At 41.8% G+C, this 15,234-nt stretch overlaps 2 protein-coding genes across 2 annotated transcripts; one reads left to right on the top strand and one right to left on the bottom strand.

Moving 5' to 3' along the window:
• Positions 1-3,880: 3,880 nt before the first annotated feature.
• MELLADRAFT_65109 (uncharacterized protein) lies at positions 3,881-5,609 on the top strand (the record flags this gene model as incomplete). The annotated part of the gene is made up of 2 exons (XM_007412565.1): positions 3,881-4,450; positions 4,518-5,609. 2 exons carry the CDS (start codon positions 3,881-3,883, stop codon positions 5,607-5,609), a joined length of 1,662 nt encoding a protein of 553 aa, XP_007412627.1.
• Positions 5,610-9,932: 4,323 nt separating this feature from the next.
• On the bottom strand, positions 9,933-12,465 carry MELLADRAFT_123591 (carboxypeptidase S1; the record flags this gene model as incomplete). The annotated part of the gene is made up of 13 exons (XM_007412496.1): positions 9,933-10,097; positions 10,159-10,309; positions 10,384-10,419; positions 10,497-10,562; positions 10,657-10,788; positions 10,878-11,068; positions 11,144-11,307; positions 11,371-11,382; positions 11,482-11,642; positions 11,708-11,715; positions 11,825-11,907; positions 11,985-12,052; positions 12,125-12,465. 13 exons carry the CDS (start codon positions 12,463-12,465, stop codon positions 9,933-9,935), a joined length of 1,578 nt encoding a protein of 525 aa, XP_007412558.1.
• Positions 12,466-15,234: the final 2,769 nt, after the last annotated feature.

Here is a 15,234-nt window from a genome sequence, read left to right as displayed (position 1 = left end):
GGCGTAGAAGAAGAGGTTAAAGACGTGATAAGAGGCTTAGTAGAGGGTTTCACTCAAGGAATCCCAGGACATTACCTAGGGAATAAGCGTTGGTGGACACCAGACAATCATAGTTCAGCATCAGCAGTTAAAGATAAAATTATGGGAAACTTACAAAAAGATAATACAGCTGGGAAGGGTATTTGGCCCATTCACGCACGAGGAAGTTTACGCAAAATGGGGATTCTTCAGGACAAATCCTATGGGAAAGCGTTATCAACAACGATGGGTCACTGCGTATGATTAACGACTTATCTTACCCAGTCGAAGATGAAGAGGTACCCTCTGTAAATTCCATGGTAGACAAGCACGACTTCGATACGACGTGGGATGATTTCTATGCGGTTGCTAAGTACTTCAGAGAACATTTCGAAGAAATCATATTAATGGCAATCTACGACTGGGAAAAAGCTTATAGACAAGCTTGTACGAAGGAAGAGGAATGGAGATACCTGATGATAAAGGACTTCTATAATCGCATTTGGATGGACATCGCAGTTCCATTTGGCGGGGTGGCAGGTTGCGGGACCTTCGGGAGAGTGGCAGATGCCTGGAAATTGATCATCCAAAAGTTACTGGGGATCGACAGGATCTTCAGGTGGGTCGACGACAACCTGATAGTGAAGAAAGAAGGCAGTCAGTTGGAAATCGAAGACGTGGTCAACGTAAGCACACAAATGGGTGTCAAGACTAACTATGAAAAACTCAGAGGATTCGCCGAAGAACAAAAATATCTTGGATTCATATTTAACGGACGAGATAAGACTGTGAGATTACCGGACAAAAAGTTAACGGAAAGATTAGAGGCAATAGAAAAAATGTTGGATGAGGCAGGACCTTGGAGCCTGAAAGAAGCGGACTCAATAATCGGGAAGATAGGTCACTTGATATATATCTTACCCCACATGAAGCCGTACATGAGAGGTCTATACGCGTGGTTGAATCCCTGGCAGAAGACGAATGCTAAAAGATACCTGTCGAGGGCAGCAAGAAAGGACTTGGAAAGCTGGAAGGAAGCCTTGACAACCTTCGAACCCCGGAGGATCGTGCCGGCGATCGAACCTGAGAGAGTAGGTTGGGTCGGTGATGCAAGCGGTCATGGATTAGGGGTCATAACCGATTTTGGTTGGGTGCGTTTTAAGTTGAAAGACGGATGGGAGACAAGAGGTCTTGAAGGAGACGAAACACGTCGCGACATCGCTTGGGCCGAAACGGCAGCGATAAGGATCAGAATTCTGGTGCTGGAGGTATCGATAGAGGTACGCGGAAGGAATTTTTGGGTAAAGACAGACAACACAACCACCGAATCTGTAATCAATAAAAGGAGGTCAAAGAGTGGAAGAGAATTCAGGACTTACTTCTAAAACTTCAGTGTGACATAACGGAGGAACGTGTAGAATCGGGAAACAACGACGCCGACGATCTATCTAGAGGTTTAGGTGAAAACGACCAAGTTACGAATAGGATCAGAATAGAATTACCAGAAGACTTGAAGTTGTTACTAGAGGAAGAATGATCTCACCAAAAACGGAACATAAAATTAGGTGGTTTCTTCAGGACGCAAGAGGTGAATCAAGATGGAGATTAAACAGTGTACAAACTCACATGCTATCCGGAGGTTGGGCAGAATCAACGTTAATAAATTATAATAGTGGAGTAGCAAAATTAATTAAATTTGCAGAAGAGAAAAGTTACAAAAGGAAACAATTGTTACCTTTGTCAATCAATAAATTATATGAATTTGTGGTTTGGGCTGGAAAGAAACTAGAAGAAGACGGAAAGACAGAAAGGAAAAACGAAAAGTCAGCAGCGGTGGAGGTAGAAACACTAAAGAAGTATCTCACAGGCATCAAGTGTTGGCATTTGTTTCACAACGAGGAGTACCCCACTTACAGCTCATTGAAATTGTCAGTTCTGTTAAAATCTTCGAAGATGGCAGAAGCGCTAATCAGGGAGTCGGAAAAGGAATTGAAGAAGCCAGTATTATTGAAGCACCTGGTACAACTTTTGAGGAAACTATCGAACGGGAATAGAAGGGATCAGACGGCGTTAGCGATAGCATTGGTGGCTTTCTGGGGAATGGCAAGAATGGGAGAGTTAGTATCTGACGATAAGAGAAGACGATTGATAAAATTCAAAGACCTACAAGTGTTATCAGGTGGTGACAGATTGACGATAGCCCTATTCAACGCTAAGACCGCGAAGCCTGGACAAGTGCAATACATTAAATTGAAAGCCCAACAATCATACCTAGATGCAAACTCAGCGTTAAAACGAATGATCGCCGTCAATCAAACGGGTCCGAATGACCCCCTCTTCTCGTACCTAGAAGAAAACGGGCAGAGGAGTGTAATTTCAAAGGCGAAGCTGATGGGAATATATAAGAGAGCGTGGAAGTCGGAGGAGAAAGAGGATCACTTGACTGGCCACTCGTTTAGAGTGGGAGGCGCAACTTTCAGATGGAAGAGATAACGTCAATAGGTAGATGACAGTCGAAGGCGTACCAGTTATATCTCAGAAAGTATACCCCGGAAGAGAAGAAACAAACGAGAGAGTTGTGGAACTTACTGAAGTTTCAAGAACAACAAATGCCAGATAAAGTGAGTGAAGATGTCGTTTAGATAGAAAGAGTTAGTGTACTGATGAGCATTAACCGGACAGATTGAAGCCACAAGTGAATAGGTCGATCAAGTGAAGCTTACGAGTGAGTGGGATTAAGGTTTGGGATGTAGAGAGGAAGTAGAAGGGGAGGAGGCACGCTGTATAAAAATAGAGTTTAAGCTTGACAGATGCGATTGGCAGATGAATGAATTATGGAAGATGCTGGAACACACAAGAGCGTCTGGACTGATGCCGTAGTCAGGTTTTCGACGGGCTCAGGACGCCAACCGTCCAGAGAATAGGTGGTAGAAAACCTTTCTCGGACAGGCAGTCCCCGGCCTACGGCCCCCCCCCACACCAGGTCTGAACCTGAAAAAGGTAAAGACCTACATAAAGATTGCTTAGAAAAGAAAGGAATGGAACATGAGATCAGAAGCGAGATTACCTAATTACAATAAGACACAATGAGAGTTTTACAACTTAAATAATAGAAGTAATAAAAGTTGAGAAACTGACCAATAACAATGAGAGCTGAACAAGGCACCGTCCAAAGATGGATTCACTGCTACACAGTCGAATTACTCAGCTGACAGTTGGTGATCAAAATGCCATGGATGTGATGATATAGCTGACTTATAGATTCAGCTCTTTCATTATGATTACGTTCAGAACACGGAATGAATATCTGAAGATATATGAGATCCAAAAGGACAAGTTGATCAGGACCACCTCACCACTTGCATTCGGACAGTCTTCAAAAGAATTTGAAACTTGAATGTTATGCGGATTTTGAAGACAAGTTGGAATAGGACCGTCCAGGTTCACTCCAGTCAACATGCACTGAATTTTCCTTATAGCTGAAGGACTGGACTCTTCGTGTCTGTCATCTGAAGCAGCAATACAATTTGCATGGCAGAAGACTCAGATGTTGAAAATGGCGGCAGCGAAATTACATGTATGTATCCCAGAGTCAGGTGGGGCATGCCGCTTTCAGGCCAAATGCTGCTGCCTCCCAATTGTCACTTGGAAGCGCGAACTACTCAGCCATACTCAGCCATATGAAGGAAGAATCTTTTGACATTTAGAAACTTTGCAAATCTTCTGAACACCCATTAAATCTCATTGAAACCGCTGAACAATTCACGAAATCGACCTCTTGGGCCGGATTTACCTTCAAGATAAAGCTCATAATCCATCGGAAGCTTCTATAAAACGGACTCGCCTCTACATATGTATCAAGATGCCACCGTCTAGTCGCAAAGCGCAGCTGAACCTTTGGCGCGAGATTGCGTCTAAACGTCACGAGGGGACTACGCCAGTGGAGCCACATCTAGACTTCATTCAAAGTCGTTTCGAGGAACTCGACTCAGAAGGTTTTATTTGGTCCAAGGATTCGATCCTTGGTATCTTCCTTCAACTCGGCCTACCAGAAGGCCCACATAGCTCTTTCTCATCGGTCAACGAGATACTCCAATCGCGCGCTCTTCTGGGATCTGAAACTTCATCTCATGAAGTCAAAGAACTTATTCAAACCGAAGAATTACGACGCAGATCCCATCCTCGGGGTCTGATGAATTTACCTATCGAGATATTTAACAAGATACTCGAAGCACTTGATGACTTGTCTAGGAATGAAAGCTACGCACTCGCGTTTCAAAAGCGCAAAGGTATCGCAGTGATCTCGGGTTCAGGCAACAAGCAACCATATAAGACTTATTTACCCCAAAAATCGCCCATCTTAAATACAATCCAAACCTTCTCACTTGCTTGTCCTGAAGTATACCAACTTTGCCGACCATGGTTGTGGCGAGTGAGTCGTTTTCAAACCGAATTGTTGTGAAAACATCCCACGATCAAACACTGATTACACTGCTCAGAAACTAGAATTTCCTACTCGGCTTCCAGCACCGATAGATATATGGACCGAAGATATCATCCTTAGACAAGGCTCATTGGTCCGGTCTCTAACACTCCACCTTTCCCAAAACTGCAGTCAACCTGATGGAGTTGTTGATCGTGATCCCTTTTACGACAATCTTACTGTTGATATGGAACACGGTGATCCAGAGAGAGTCTCCCCAAAGAATGCAAAAAACCTAATAAATCGGTCCCCTAACCTCTCTGAGCTGAAAATTGACTATATTCATCGCAGACGCTCGGACGACTCACTCGGAGTCTCAGCTTTTCTATCAGAGCTGGTTCCTCTCATAACTAGTCTCAAACACCTCCGGCAGTTGTCATTAATTACAAATTTCATCAGATCGGGAGCAATGATTAAATCCCCAGCAAAACTCATCCTTGGTCTACCCTTGCTTGAGTCGCTTCAATGTGGTGGAATGATTCTGTCGTCAGATCAAGGTGGACTCGGTGATGGATCCTTTGGTTTTGAACTGTCCAAACTCCAACATCTATCAACATTACATTTAACTGGCATTAAAGGTATTGACAAACACTGGTGTCTTTACAATTGGCCAAAGACAATCACCAACCTTACAGTTGACTGGTGTGATAATTTATCACCAAGTTCAGCGCATCAAATTATCCACCACATTGCACCTCGTTTAAAAAATCTTGGCCTCAGCTTCAAGCAAAGTGATGACAGCTGGGAGAGCAATACTGGCTGGAATCCAGGACATCTTTTTTCTCTTCCGTCTCTGACTGACTTGCAACTCCATACCTGGAACCGTCACTTACTGGACAGCTTCCGAGACTGTGAATCTCTAGGGTGTCTTGAATGGACCTACATAACATTAGAAGATTGCAGGACACTAAGTGGGATCCTTTCTCGAGCTACTTGGCCTCAGCTCAAGAGACTGGTTGTAAATCCTAGTCTTTTTTTCCCACGCGACGCTCCAGATGCTCAAGATCAAGCAATTCGAGATGAATTGGACTCAATGGAAGATTATTGCAAGCAAGCCAATATCGAAGCATTCGTACACCAGCCTCTGCGTTACTCCAATACGTTATGAGCGGATTTTTCTTTTGGTCAGTTCAGCAGGAGTGGCCTTTTCAGATTGAGATTTAATCAAGTACTTCTAGACTGTAAACTTGCCTACCTTTCCTGGGACTCAGCCACCTTTTCTTGTGTGATCATCAAATGTGTCTTGAAGACTATCTGATAGATTGATCTCTGTCACCTTTCTGATTTGTATATAGCATTTGTTATCACTATCTCCTTTGGCATCTCAAAGATCACATTTCATTTGTAATCACTAACCTTGACATTGAGGCAAATGTAAAAAGTTTTAGGGCCCGTTTGGTACAATTCAATATATGTATATTTGTGGTACTCAAAGCTACATATGTACGCCTACATAGTTGCTGTATATAGTTTTTTTTGGCGGGGAAAAAAACAAAAGAAAGATATTAAAAGTATTTCGCCCGCCAAAAAAAGCTATATATGACAACTATGTACATGAACATATTTGCTTTGGGTACTGTAATTGTAATATACTACACCAAACCAATAATATACAGTATATCAACTTTGAAAAAAGTGGTGGTGTTTGGTACAATTATTTGGAGAAAATAATAAATATATATTGCAATATATTTGTCCATTTTGATATACAGCCTTTTGGACGTATATCAGACTGAAAAAGCCTTTTTGCCCCTCTCTCTTTTCCATAACTCCTCTCCCTCCGCCATCCTCCCTCCCTTTTTTGTCAATCACCCTCCTTAACCATACCCAATCATCTCTTCAAGTTCAAATGTCACCCTTTTGACTTCAACCTTTTGAACATTTGTCATCATTTCTTTCCTTATCCTCTTCATGGTATGATCTTTCCTGTTCTGATCTTTTGTCTTCATTATCAACTTATGTCTTTGTCTTTGTTCATTTTCATTGAACAAACAAAAACAAAACATTTATTGACATAAACCCAAATGAGTTCAATTGAACATTGCAATCATACATGTATAAAATAACAATGATTTGATGAGATTTTCAATAAGGGTAGTTTTTAAAAACATTCAATGGCTTTTAAAAAGATTGCAAGGATTTTAAAATGAATTGATGGAATCTCAAAATTGATATGGTCATTTCAAATGATCATTATGATTGTTACCAAACACACAAGTGGTGATCTTGTGTCCACTGATGAGCATGAGGCCTAGCCGGTACAGGTGGTGACGGTAGAGTGTTTGAGGTGCTAGCTACAGCCACAGGTAGCACAGGAGCCATCAGATGGGTTGTTGAAGACAATGTGTTGCTGTTGCCTTGTGCCAACTGAACTCGTTGGCAAGGAGCTGAAGACCCCACTACATGTTTTGGGCATGGCCCCAATCCGTATCCAAGGCAGCACTAGAATAAAATATATAAGAATGAATAAAAAATATTAAAGCATGAGTCAGTAATTCTTACTGCTTGGCAGTACTCACCGTGTCCCTGTGGTGTTTGCCCGTTGACAAGCGCACACAAGTCGCCTTTGTGCCTCTAAAACAGTCCGTGTGCGCTTGTTGTTGAGAGACTGCCACAAGGACACAGTGTGTCAGCCCTGAGTACATACACATGTACTCAAATGCTAACCTATGATATATAACCATCACCTAGAAATATAATTACATGTACATACAGCCTATAATATATATGTAAAATGTAAGAAAAACATATATGACCTCTAGTTACATATGCATATACCCAAGAAATAACATGTAACATATAAAATTACATACAAAAACACTAGTAACATCTCATAGCTCAGTATCAAGAGTTAAAACAGGCTTATCTTATATGAAACACTTAATGATTACATAACATAACATTAAGTGTACATAATCATAAAAACATTAAAATATTAAATACAAACCTAATATTGCAAACATTGTGTATATCACAATACTAGGTTTAAAAGCTAGAATATATAAAGCAGAACCTGCTTCATCCCCAAAGGAAAAACCAAGTTTATACATACCACTTTCTAAAGAACCATCAAGAGTTCAATTAGAATAACAATCAAGAGTATTACAAATAGTAATACTAGTGATTCATTCTATTTACCTTGATCCTTCCTGACTAGATCCTAGTAAGTTATATTCTTCACTTCTGGATCCTCTACTTCCCCTAAGTAGTCTATATACTAGGTTGGTGACCTCCAAGTTAATAACCAATAGGTTGGTGACCTCCAAGTTAATAACCATCAGGTTGGTGACCTCTAAGAGATAACCAAGATAGTGATCTTTATAATCACTCTTTATCCAGTTACATAGAAGGATATTGGAGAATCTTGGGATCCAGTTCTCACTATTGTATTCATTTACAACTTAAACCTCTTATTTAAGAGTCAACTAAGTCTAGTCTGCCAGCATTTGTCCCAGCAGACTCTTAGTTGTTAACTTCCCATATTATCTTCCCCTTTCCCATCATCAACTCCTTCCTTTGTTTCTAGTTTAACTATTGAAATATAATAATACCTATCATACTTCATCTTAAACTACTCCCTGTACTATCTTTTAGTGAGTGTAGCCTCTCTCAAAAGAGTCACTACCCTCACACAGTGACTGGCATGGACACCCTTTGTTTCCATTTGCCCAGTGAGTCCGGGCAACTGGCCCTTGTAAAGCTTTTTGGCAGGATACTCTGCCAACTTGGCCATGGTGAGAACCTGCAAGTGAGTCAAGTTGATTGTGATCAAATGTGGGGTCATGTGGCTAACCTAAGAAAGGATGTCCATTGTTCCAGTGATTTTTGGTCTGATTGGTCCTATCATTCTTGTTGGGTTTGGGATCGAGGATGACACCAGATGGTGAGATTCTGGGGCCCAAGTCGGAAGGAGACAAAACAATTGGTTGTGGTACACCTGCGAGGATCAAAGCCTGTTTGCAATTAAATTGGTCACATCGCCAGGTGCGCCAGTTGTGACTGTTGTTCTTTGGAAGTGTTAGGTACTAAGATTTGAGAATATAAAGGTTGTTAATTAGTTGTATCTGTCTACTATAAAAGTGAAAAGAATGGCTAGGCTTTTGTGGATGTGCCATGTGTCTTCCAGTTTTGGATGATAACGGAGCAGGGTTGTGCATTCTGGACCCAAGATGCCAACAAGACCACACACCGCCGGCTCTGGCAGGAAGCCTTTGGTGATAAATTGATTGTGTTTGTGGATAAGAGTTGGCACAACCATAATTGAAGATGTTGATTGGTTTGATTGGTTCTTTTTTTGGCATTGAATTGCTTGTGATCAAAAACTTTTGTACTGTACCAACATCCCTTTTGAGCTGGTTGAAACATTATGGTGCTATTGGAGTTGTCCATTTTGGGAATTGTGAAACAAGGGCTGAGAATGAGTTGATGGAGGGTATGGGTTGATCAAACTGGATGACAGACTGGGAACATGACCGTTCACATGAATCATGTAGGTTTTTTTAGTTTTAACATAGGGGTTTTGTCTATTATTACATGACACAGGATATGTTTCTACGTATGCTAAGGTGCTGTATTCTCAGATTCTGATGATTTTCTCAGTCTCAGATTATTGGGCACTAGGAGGAATCTTCTAGATACAAGAATTGGTTACAGGGCCATGTGATGTAGCCTCGACAAAATGATGTGAAAGCCTCATTGTGTCCCACGCGTTACACTCACGTGCAATCTTTTTGCTAAAATCCCTTATTACCTTTTGAAATTGTAATGGGAGCTGTTTACCATTCTCTTGATTACTTATAATCTCCAGTGGATGATCTGGAACTACTTGTTCTTCCCACTTTCAACCTTTCTCAATGGACTTATAATTCTTATCAAAAAAATATTCTCCATTTATTCAAGATCAACTTACCATTATATTATCATATCATCTTTGATTGATTCTTATAAAAATTCTGTCACACCTCTCCTCTCCCTTTTATTTTGATCTTGTAATTCTGTTTTTAGTCCGCCCCATAGCGGACCTTTTATTAACCTTTGAGTTAGTTGCACATCCCTATGATTTGTCCTGTATATTTATCTACTACCTTGCAACTAGGGCTCAACGCCCCAATTCAAGCTAAAACCTTTTCATCACTGAGTTTTAGCTGGATCACCCAGGCACCATACCTATTCTCAGGACAGAAACCCGGATCCTCTGGTACTCCCGAGCGTTGGAAAAAGATAAGAGTTACAAGTTTGCAACATAACCACCTATGTTTACGTTATGTTTTTACTGGGCATGTTCTCGACATATGAAAACAACATCGTTGGAACACAATGGTGAAATCACATAATGGTTACAAATCTTTTGAACCGTAGTGTACAAGTGCCAGAATCTGATACATCACATTCTCAGGAACCGTAGGCAATCAATTATTTAGAATAGCGCTCGCTATAATCCAATATCAAGGAAGGATGTATCCCCTGGGTTCTCGTGATCACCTAGATCTAGCGGTGAGCTGGAGATGGATTGACCAGCTATGGTTTGTTGGAAGAACAGCAAGGCGGCCTGACCACGAGCCAATTTTCCTTTTCCATATGCTGGTACTTTGTGTCCCTACAAGGATGCAAGTAATTCAGCTTAGACCAACTATGGAAAAAAAATCTTCATGACTGACTGCACCAAAAACTCGGATGTATGATAAAGTACCGGCGTTTTTATAAATTCCAGCGACCTCGCCGTCGATGACCCATTCGCTAAACTTCTGTTGGCGATATTTATCTGAGAATTTAGTGTTCAAATTGTCCATAATAGCTTCTACCCCCATGCTATGGATAGAGAAATCCATAGAAATCTAAGTATCTTTGGATCAAGGTTTTCGAAGTTTCAAGTTTAGGCTTACTAGTTGACAATATAATCTGCATCCCCAGCGTATATTCTTTACCGAAAAACAGAAAGACAAATGGAAATAATCAGCATGGAGACGTCACGTATTATAATCTGAATCATGCTAACAAAGTTCTGATTCCCGCATCTATCGCGCGCACAAGCTGCGGCGCAGAATCCATCATCCAGTCTCCACTGATCAAAACATCAAAAAATCGTTGGAGGATCATCGTTAGCTCAAGGAGCTATAACATACGCATGAGAAAATCAAGTAAGGAAAAATTTCTACCTTTCAAAAAAGTTATCGTACACCAGGTCGCTACTCTCTGTCCAATTCATTTCTGCACCAATTGCACGCTGAAATCCTTGATTGGTGAGAAGTGGCTCAAGGCTGGGTGGGTATGGATCGGGATCATTGTTTCTGTTTGAGGAGAATATTTATGGTCAGAATATGAAAAAGATATGGTCGAAACCGTACATTTTATCCCCTCTGTCTATGACCAAACTGACCGCACATCGTAGTAGCTCGCGTTCCCAGCCGCGGGTATCAGAATATTGTTATTGCAAACCTCTTGAGCATTGCTACATCGAGTTTTTTTGAGTGTTTTCTGACATTCAACGATAAGCGATTTACATCCACCAGGAGATTCGTATAACTTTGTCAGGTTTTTGATTTCATCAGTTGAGATGATTCGTCTATACTGTTCAAAGCAGGTTGAATATAAATTACTGGTAAGTAACAGGATGTATCATAATTCTCCAGTAGAGGTACAAACCGGGTTTGTATCCGCATACGTTGTGTACTTTGGATACTGAGCGAGAGGAGAAGTCAAGCCGTTACCAATCCCTAATGTCTTGATAGGTATGATGAAGTTTCCAGTTTGGGAAACACGAGAATTCATGTTAAGAAATAAGTCCACCATGACTGGGCCATAGTGACCTGTGATATAGGAACTTATCAGTAACATGAGAGGGAAACGACTCGTAACTTTGCAGGACTGACCACCATAAGACTCTGCGCCAATGACACGAGATTTTTAGTGCCATTAATCATTTGAATCCATACAAATGTGAACACGATGCTCAGGGAAGTTTGGAGACGTATGAAACACACCAGTCCATAGGCCAAATTCGCGCCCTACGAATTTTGAGAAGATGGGATCCGAGTAAAACAGCTGAAGTGCGTTATAAACTGAAACTGCCGCCTCCAATGACGTTGACACGTTGGTAGTTCCGAAGGAGAAGCCTGTACCGATAGGTTGATCAAGATACAACCTTTGAAGACGTGGTATGTAGAATTAGCCATCAATTTTTTTGAAAAGTCCACAAGAATTGCTCACATATTGGCCTGATTATCAATTGTTTTCGTATTTCAAAAGAAAGTGTCCGGCATCTCGTCACTTTGAGAAAATTTCGGTTTTAACAGCAGTACGTCACTTTAGCGCTGCTGCACTTACACTTTCTGACCAGGAATAAATGTTATCCTCAAGACCACTAGAGTCCCGTTTGATCCAACACGGCCCGTTCTCCTGAAAAAGACCTAAGGAGACAAGATCAGTTGGATGAAGTTACGCATAGCGACAAAATCCGGAACTTTTTGAAAGAGCATCAACTCACCCAGCATAGAGGAAGATCCCGGACCTCCATTCAAAAAGACCACCAATGGCGCTGTATCGGGGTTGTTGCTATATACGCGAGCCAATGGCAAGAACTTGGAATTAGCTCCAAGTCCAAACTTTGGGAAGGAAACATCTCACCGGGCCTCAAACAACCAAAAGAACATAGACTGATTTCGGTCGTTGGGTATATAACCTGAGTATGTTTGCACACCTCTCCGAGTCTCGCAAACTCCAGAGTTACGCACATATCGAAGACGCAAATTGGAATTCCTTTGATGAGTAGACAGAGAGATTGGGGTTTCAGGAAACATGGATGGGCGATAGACAACATCATCTTGTGCTGAGGATGATTCCCCCTGATGGTGTAACCTGATCTTCCAGGCAGGTATCAAACCTGGGAGTAAATCTGAAAGTACTCTACAGGATACCTGGGTGGAAAGGGAGCTTGTGATCACAAGCACCAAGAATACGAGACGCATGTCACTGAAATCGGACTTATGAAAGAGAGGTTATGGAGATAATGACGAATTGACCCGATTGATGGTACTTTTTAAGCAAGATTTGTTCAGATGAGAAGCTCTCTGACATGGTCTTCAGTCCGAGCTCATCAACAGACCATCGATGTATCCCATATATTTGTATATATGTAGGTGATAACACGATCCTTGGTGAGGGTATGTACTACAACATAGATGTTCCAATCGAATATTCTGCAGATTGGCACACATTTAGAGATGGTGGCACTGGCAAACGGATTTTGGCAGCGTCCGCAGAACAGGCGGGTTTGTATTCGTCGAATACCTTCGGGATTCTCCACTCCGCTCACAAATCTGTAGACCATTACCCATTTGTTTCTAACGTTAATTGTGCAATATATGCAACATTGGTACCCGGGTCAGAAATCTTGAGATATAAAGTCTTCCCCTCGGCTACGCGCTGAACGGTTTTTTTGGCCACTGATCAGCTGAATAAAGTCCATCTATCTTCCAGACCGCGCCCCTGCACTCAGCTTGTATGTTGGAGCATAGAACTGATTCTTGGCGTTGATGGCGCATTGGTCTCCTGTGCTTCCAAAATTCTCCGCCTTGGTCGTCCCCGATTAAACGCGCACTCATGCAGAACTGAGAAACTCCACAGAAGAGTCATACATAGACGTGAGGTTGAAATCCACCTCTTTCGAAATGAGTGTGAGAATGTGGATATATTTGTTAATCGCGATTCGATAAATCTAAGACTTGTGAGGCGCGGGAGGGACTTGGATATGTATGTATGTAAGTTTACGATAAATCTAAGGTCATCAAGATCTGATCTCATAGGGTTTGAAATTTTTTGGGTTGAACACCAGACTATGGGTGAAATTGCATCCTGAAAGGATTTCTGCACGTCAGAACTAACCGCGCATCGTAAAAGCTCGCTTTTTCAGAAGCGCGGGTCAAGATGTCTCTATTGCAACAATTATCTTTGACTTAAGGGGCGCGCCAACACGCACTACCTCGCTGGGGCTCAGGCCTTTGGCGAGGGACTTAAGTTTGGCCTCAAGATCATAATATTTGTGGTACACAAATATTGTTCTGGAAATTTCCAGAACGCTTTTTCCAGAACGCCAGAAGTTTTTTTGTTTGGTGTGTTCTGGCGTTCTGGTGTTCTGCAACTTTGAATGCCCCACACTTCAGAATTCCAGAAGCCCGACTACACCATGAACCAAACCACCACCTACTCCGCTGGCACTCCCCTCATCCCCTAGGACACCAAATCTCATCCCTCTCCCATCTCAGCACTTCCATTCTCACTTCTCGATTATGGCTCAAAAAAACCCAACCTCAACTTGAAAGATTCACGTATGTATAATATTGCATACTTTCTCAAAGGCAGATGGGGAAGATTGGCCTGCCGAGTTGAAAGTTCAAAGCGATTGAAGAACTCTGAACGCCTGTTTCAATCGACAGGACATTTAAGGCCTCTTTGCACCAAACCCATCGCACAAACGACTGATGTTCATGAATCCGGGCAAGATACTACGCGGCAAGATGCTTTTTTCACTCAATCTATTGCGACTCAAAGTGTTTGAAATGGGCTTGGGAACAATAATCATTTTATCTTTCATCTTAGTGTCGCTGTTTCACTAGTTTTCAAGCTTTTGAGTTTTCTTTCTAGTTTCCTTCTATATAGCTTTTTAACTCAAATCTTTTGTAAGGTATATACACTTGATATTCATTTTGATTTGAATGAGGGTTTGTTCATTATTATTGAGATGAATGAGAAAATAAAACGTGCATCGTTCAAAGATACTCCTTCCCAATGCATATCAAACATTCCATTCGCATAGTCACATCTTGATTGCTTTTGAGAAAGCTTTCAAACCCGATAACAAGTACAAAGAGTACAAATTGAGACTTAAGAAAGAATCTCAATATGATGATACCTGTATTGATCGATTTTTGTGCTTGAAAACCGGGAGAAGGTGGATGAAAATCATAAGAGTAAAACGACCTCTATGTATCGATTGGATTGCAGTGAAAGCTTTGCCTCTGAGTATTAATTGATTCACGGTGAATGACCCATCTCAAGCCAATAAAAATTTCTCGATACCTGGAATGGGTTCCGTATAGAAGTTTGGTGATCTGAAGTTCAAATTGAAGGTCGATTAAAAGGCCTGAAGCGCAGATGGGTGAATTTGTAAAGTGAACGGCGTGATAACTTGATCTTCTTGGGTTGGCTTGAGGTAGTCGTTGTTGATCACTTGATCCATGTTTGTTAGGTGATGCATGTGGGGAATGAACGGCTGCAGCAGAAAATTTATGTGTGTATTTGTGTTTTTTCCAGAACGCCAGAACGCTTCCCGAAGGGTTCTGGAGTTCTGGAAAAAACCTTCTGGAAATTGCCAGAACAATATTTGTGTACCATAATTGTAGACTCCGGAGGCTTCCGGAGCAAAATGTTTGCGAGGGAGGGTCGGGTTAAGCTTGCTTCCGGAGGTGCCACCCTACGTCGGATGAACTTTCTCTGTTGAATAGTGCAAAAGCACCTTGTGTGAACACTGGTCTGTGTACCTTTCCCTGTTCACTTTGTACGGGGCGTTGATGATTAGTGTCTTGGAGATTTGTCCCGGTGCCTGGTGAGGACCCTTCACGTTGCGTGAATACGCCAGCCGTTTACGGCACTCACGCCGCTTCTCAATTGACCAACAGCCCTTGGCTGAAGGCTGCAAAGTTCTTTTACACGTGTATCTGGGCCTTGAGCTCGACAAT

The sequence above is a fragment of the Melampsora larici-populina genome (assembly GCF_000204055.1).
Source record: "Melampsora larici-populina 98AG31 unplaced genomic scaffold MELLAscaffold_31, whole genome shotgun sequence".
Classification (NCBI taxonomy): Eukaryota; Fungi; Basidiomycota; class Pucciniomycetes; order Pucciniales; family Melampsoraceae; genus Melampsora; species Melampsora laricis-populina.
This window is presented reverse-complemented; position numbering and strand designations above follow the sequence as displayed.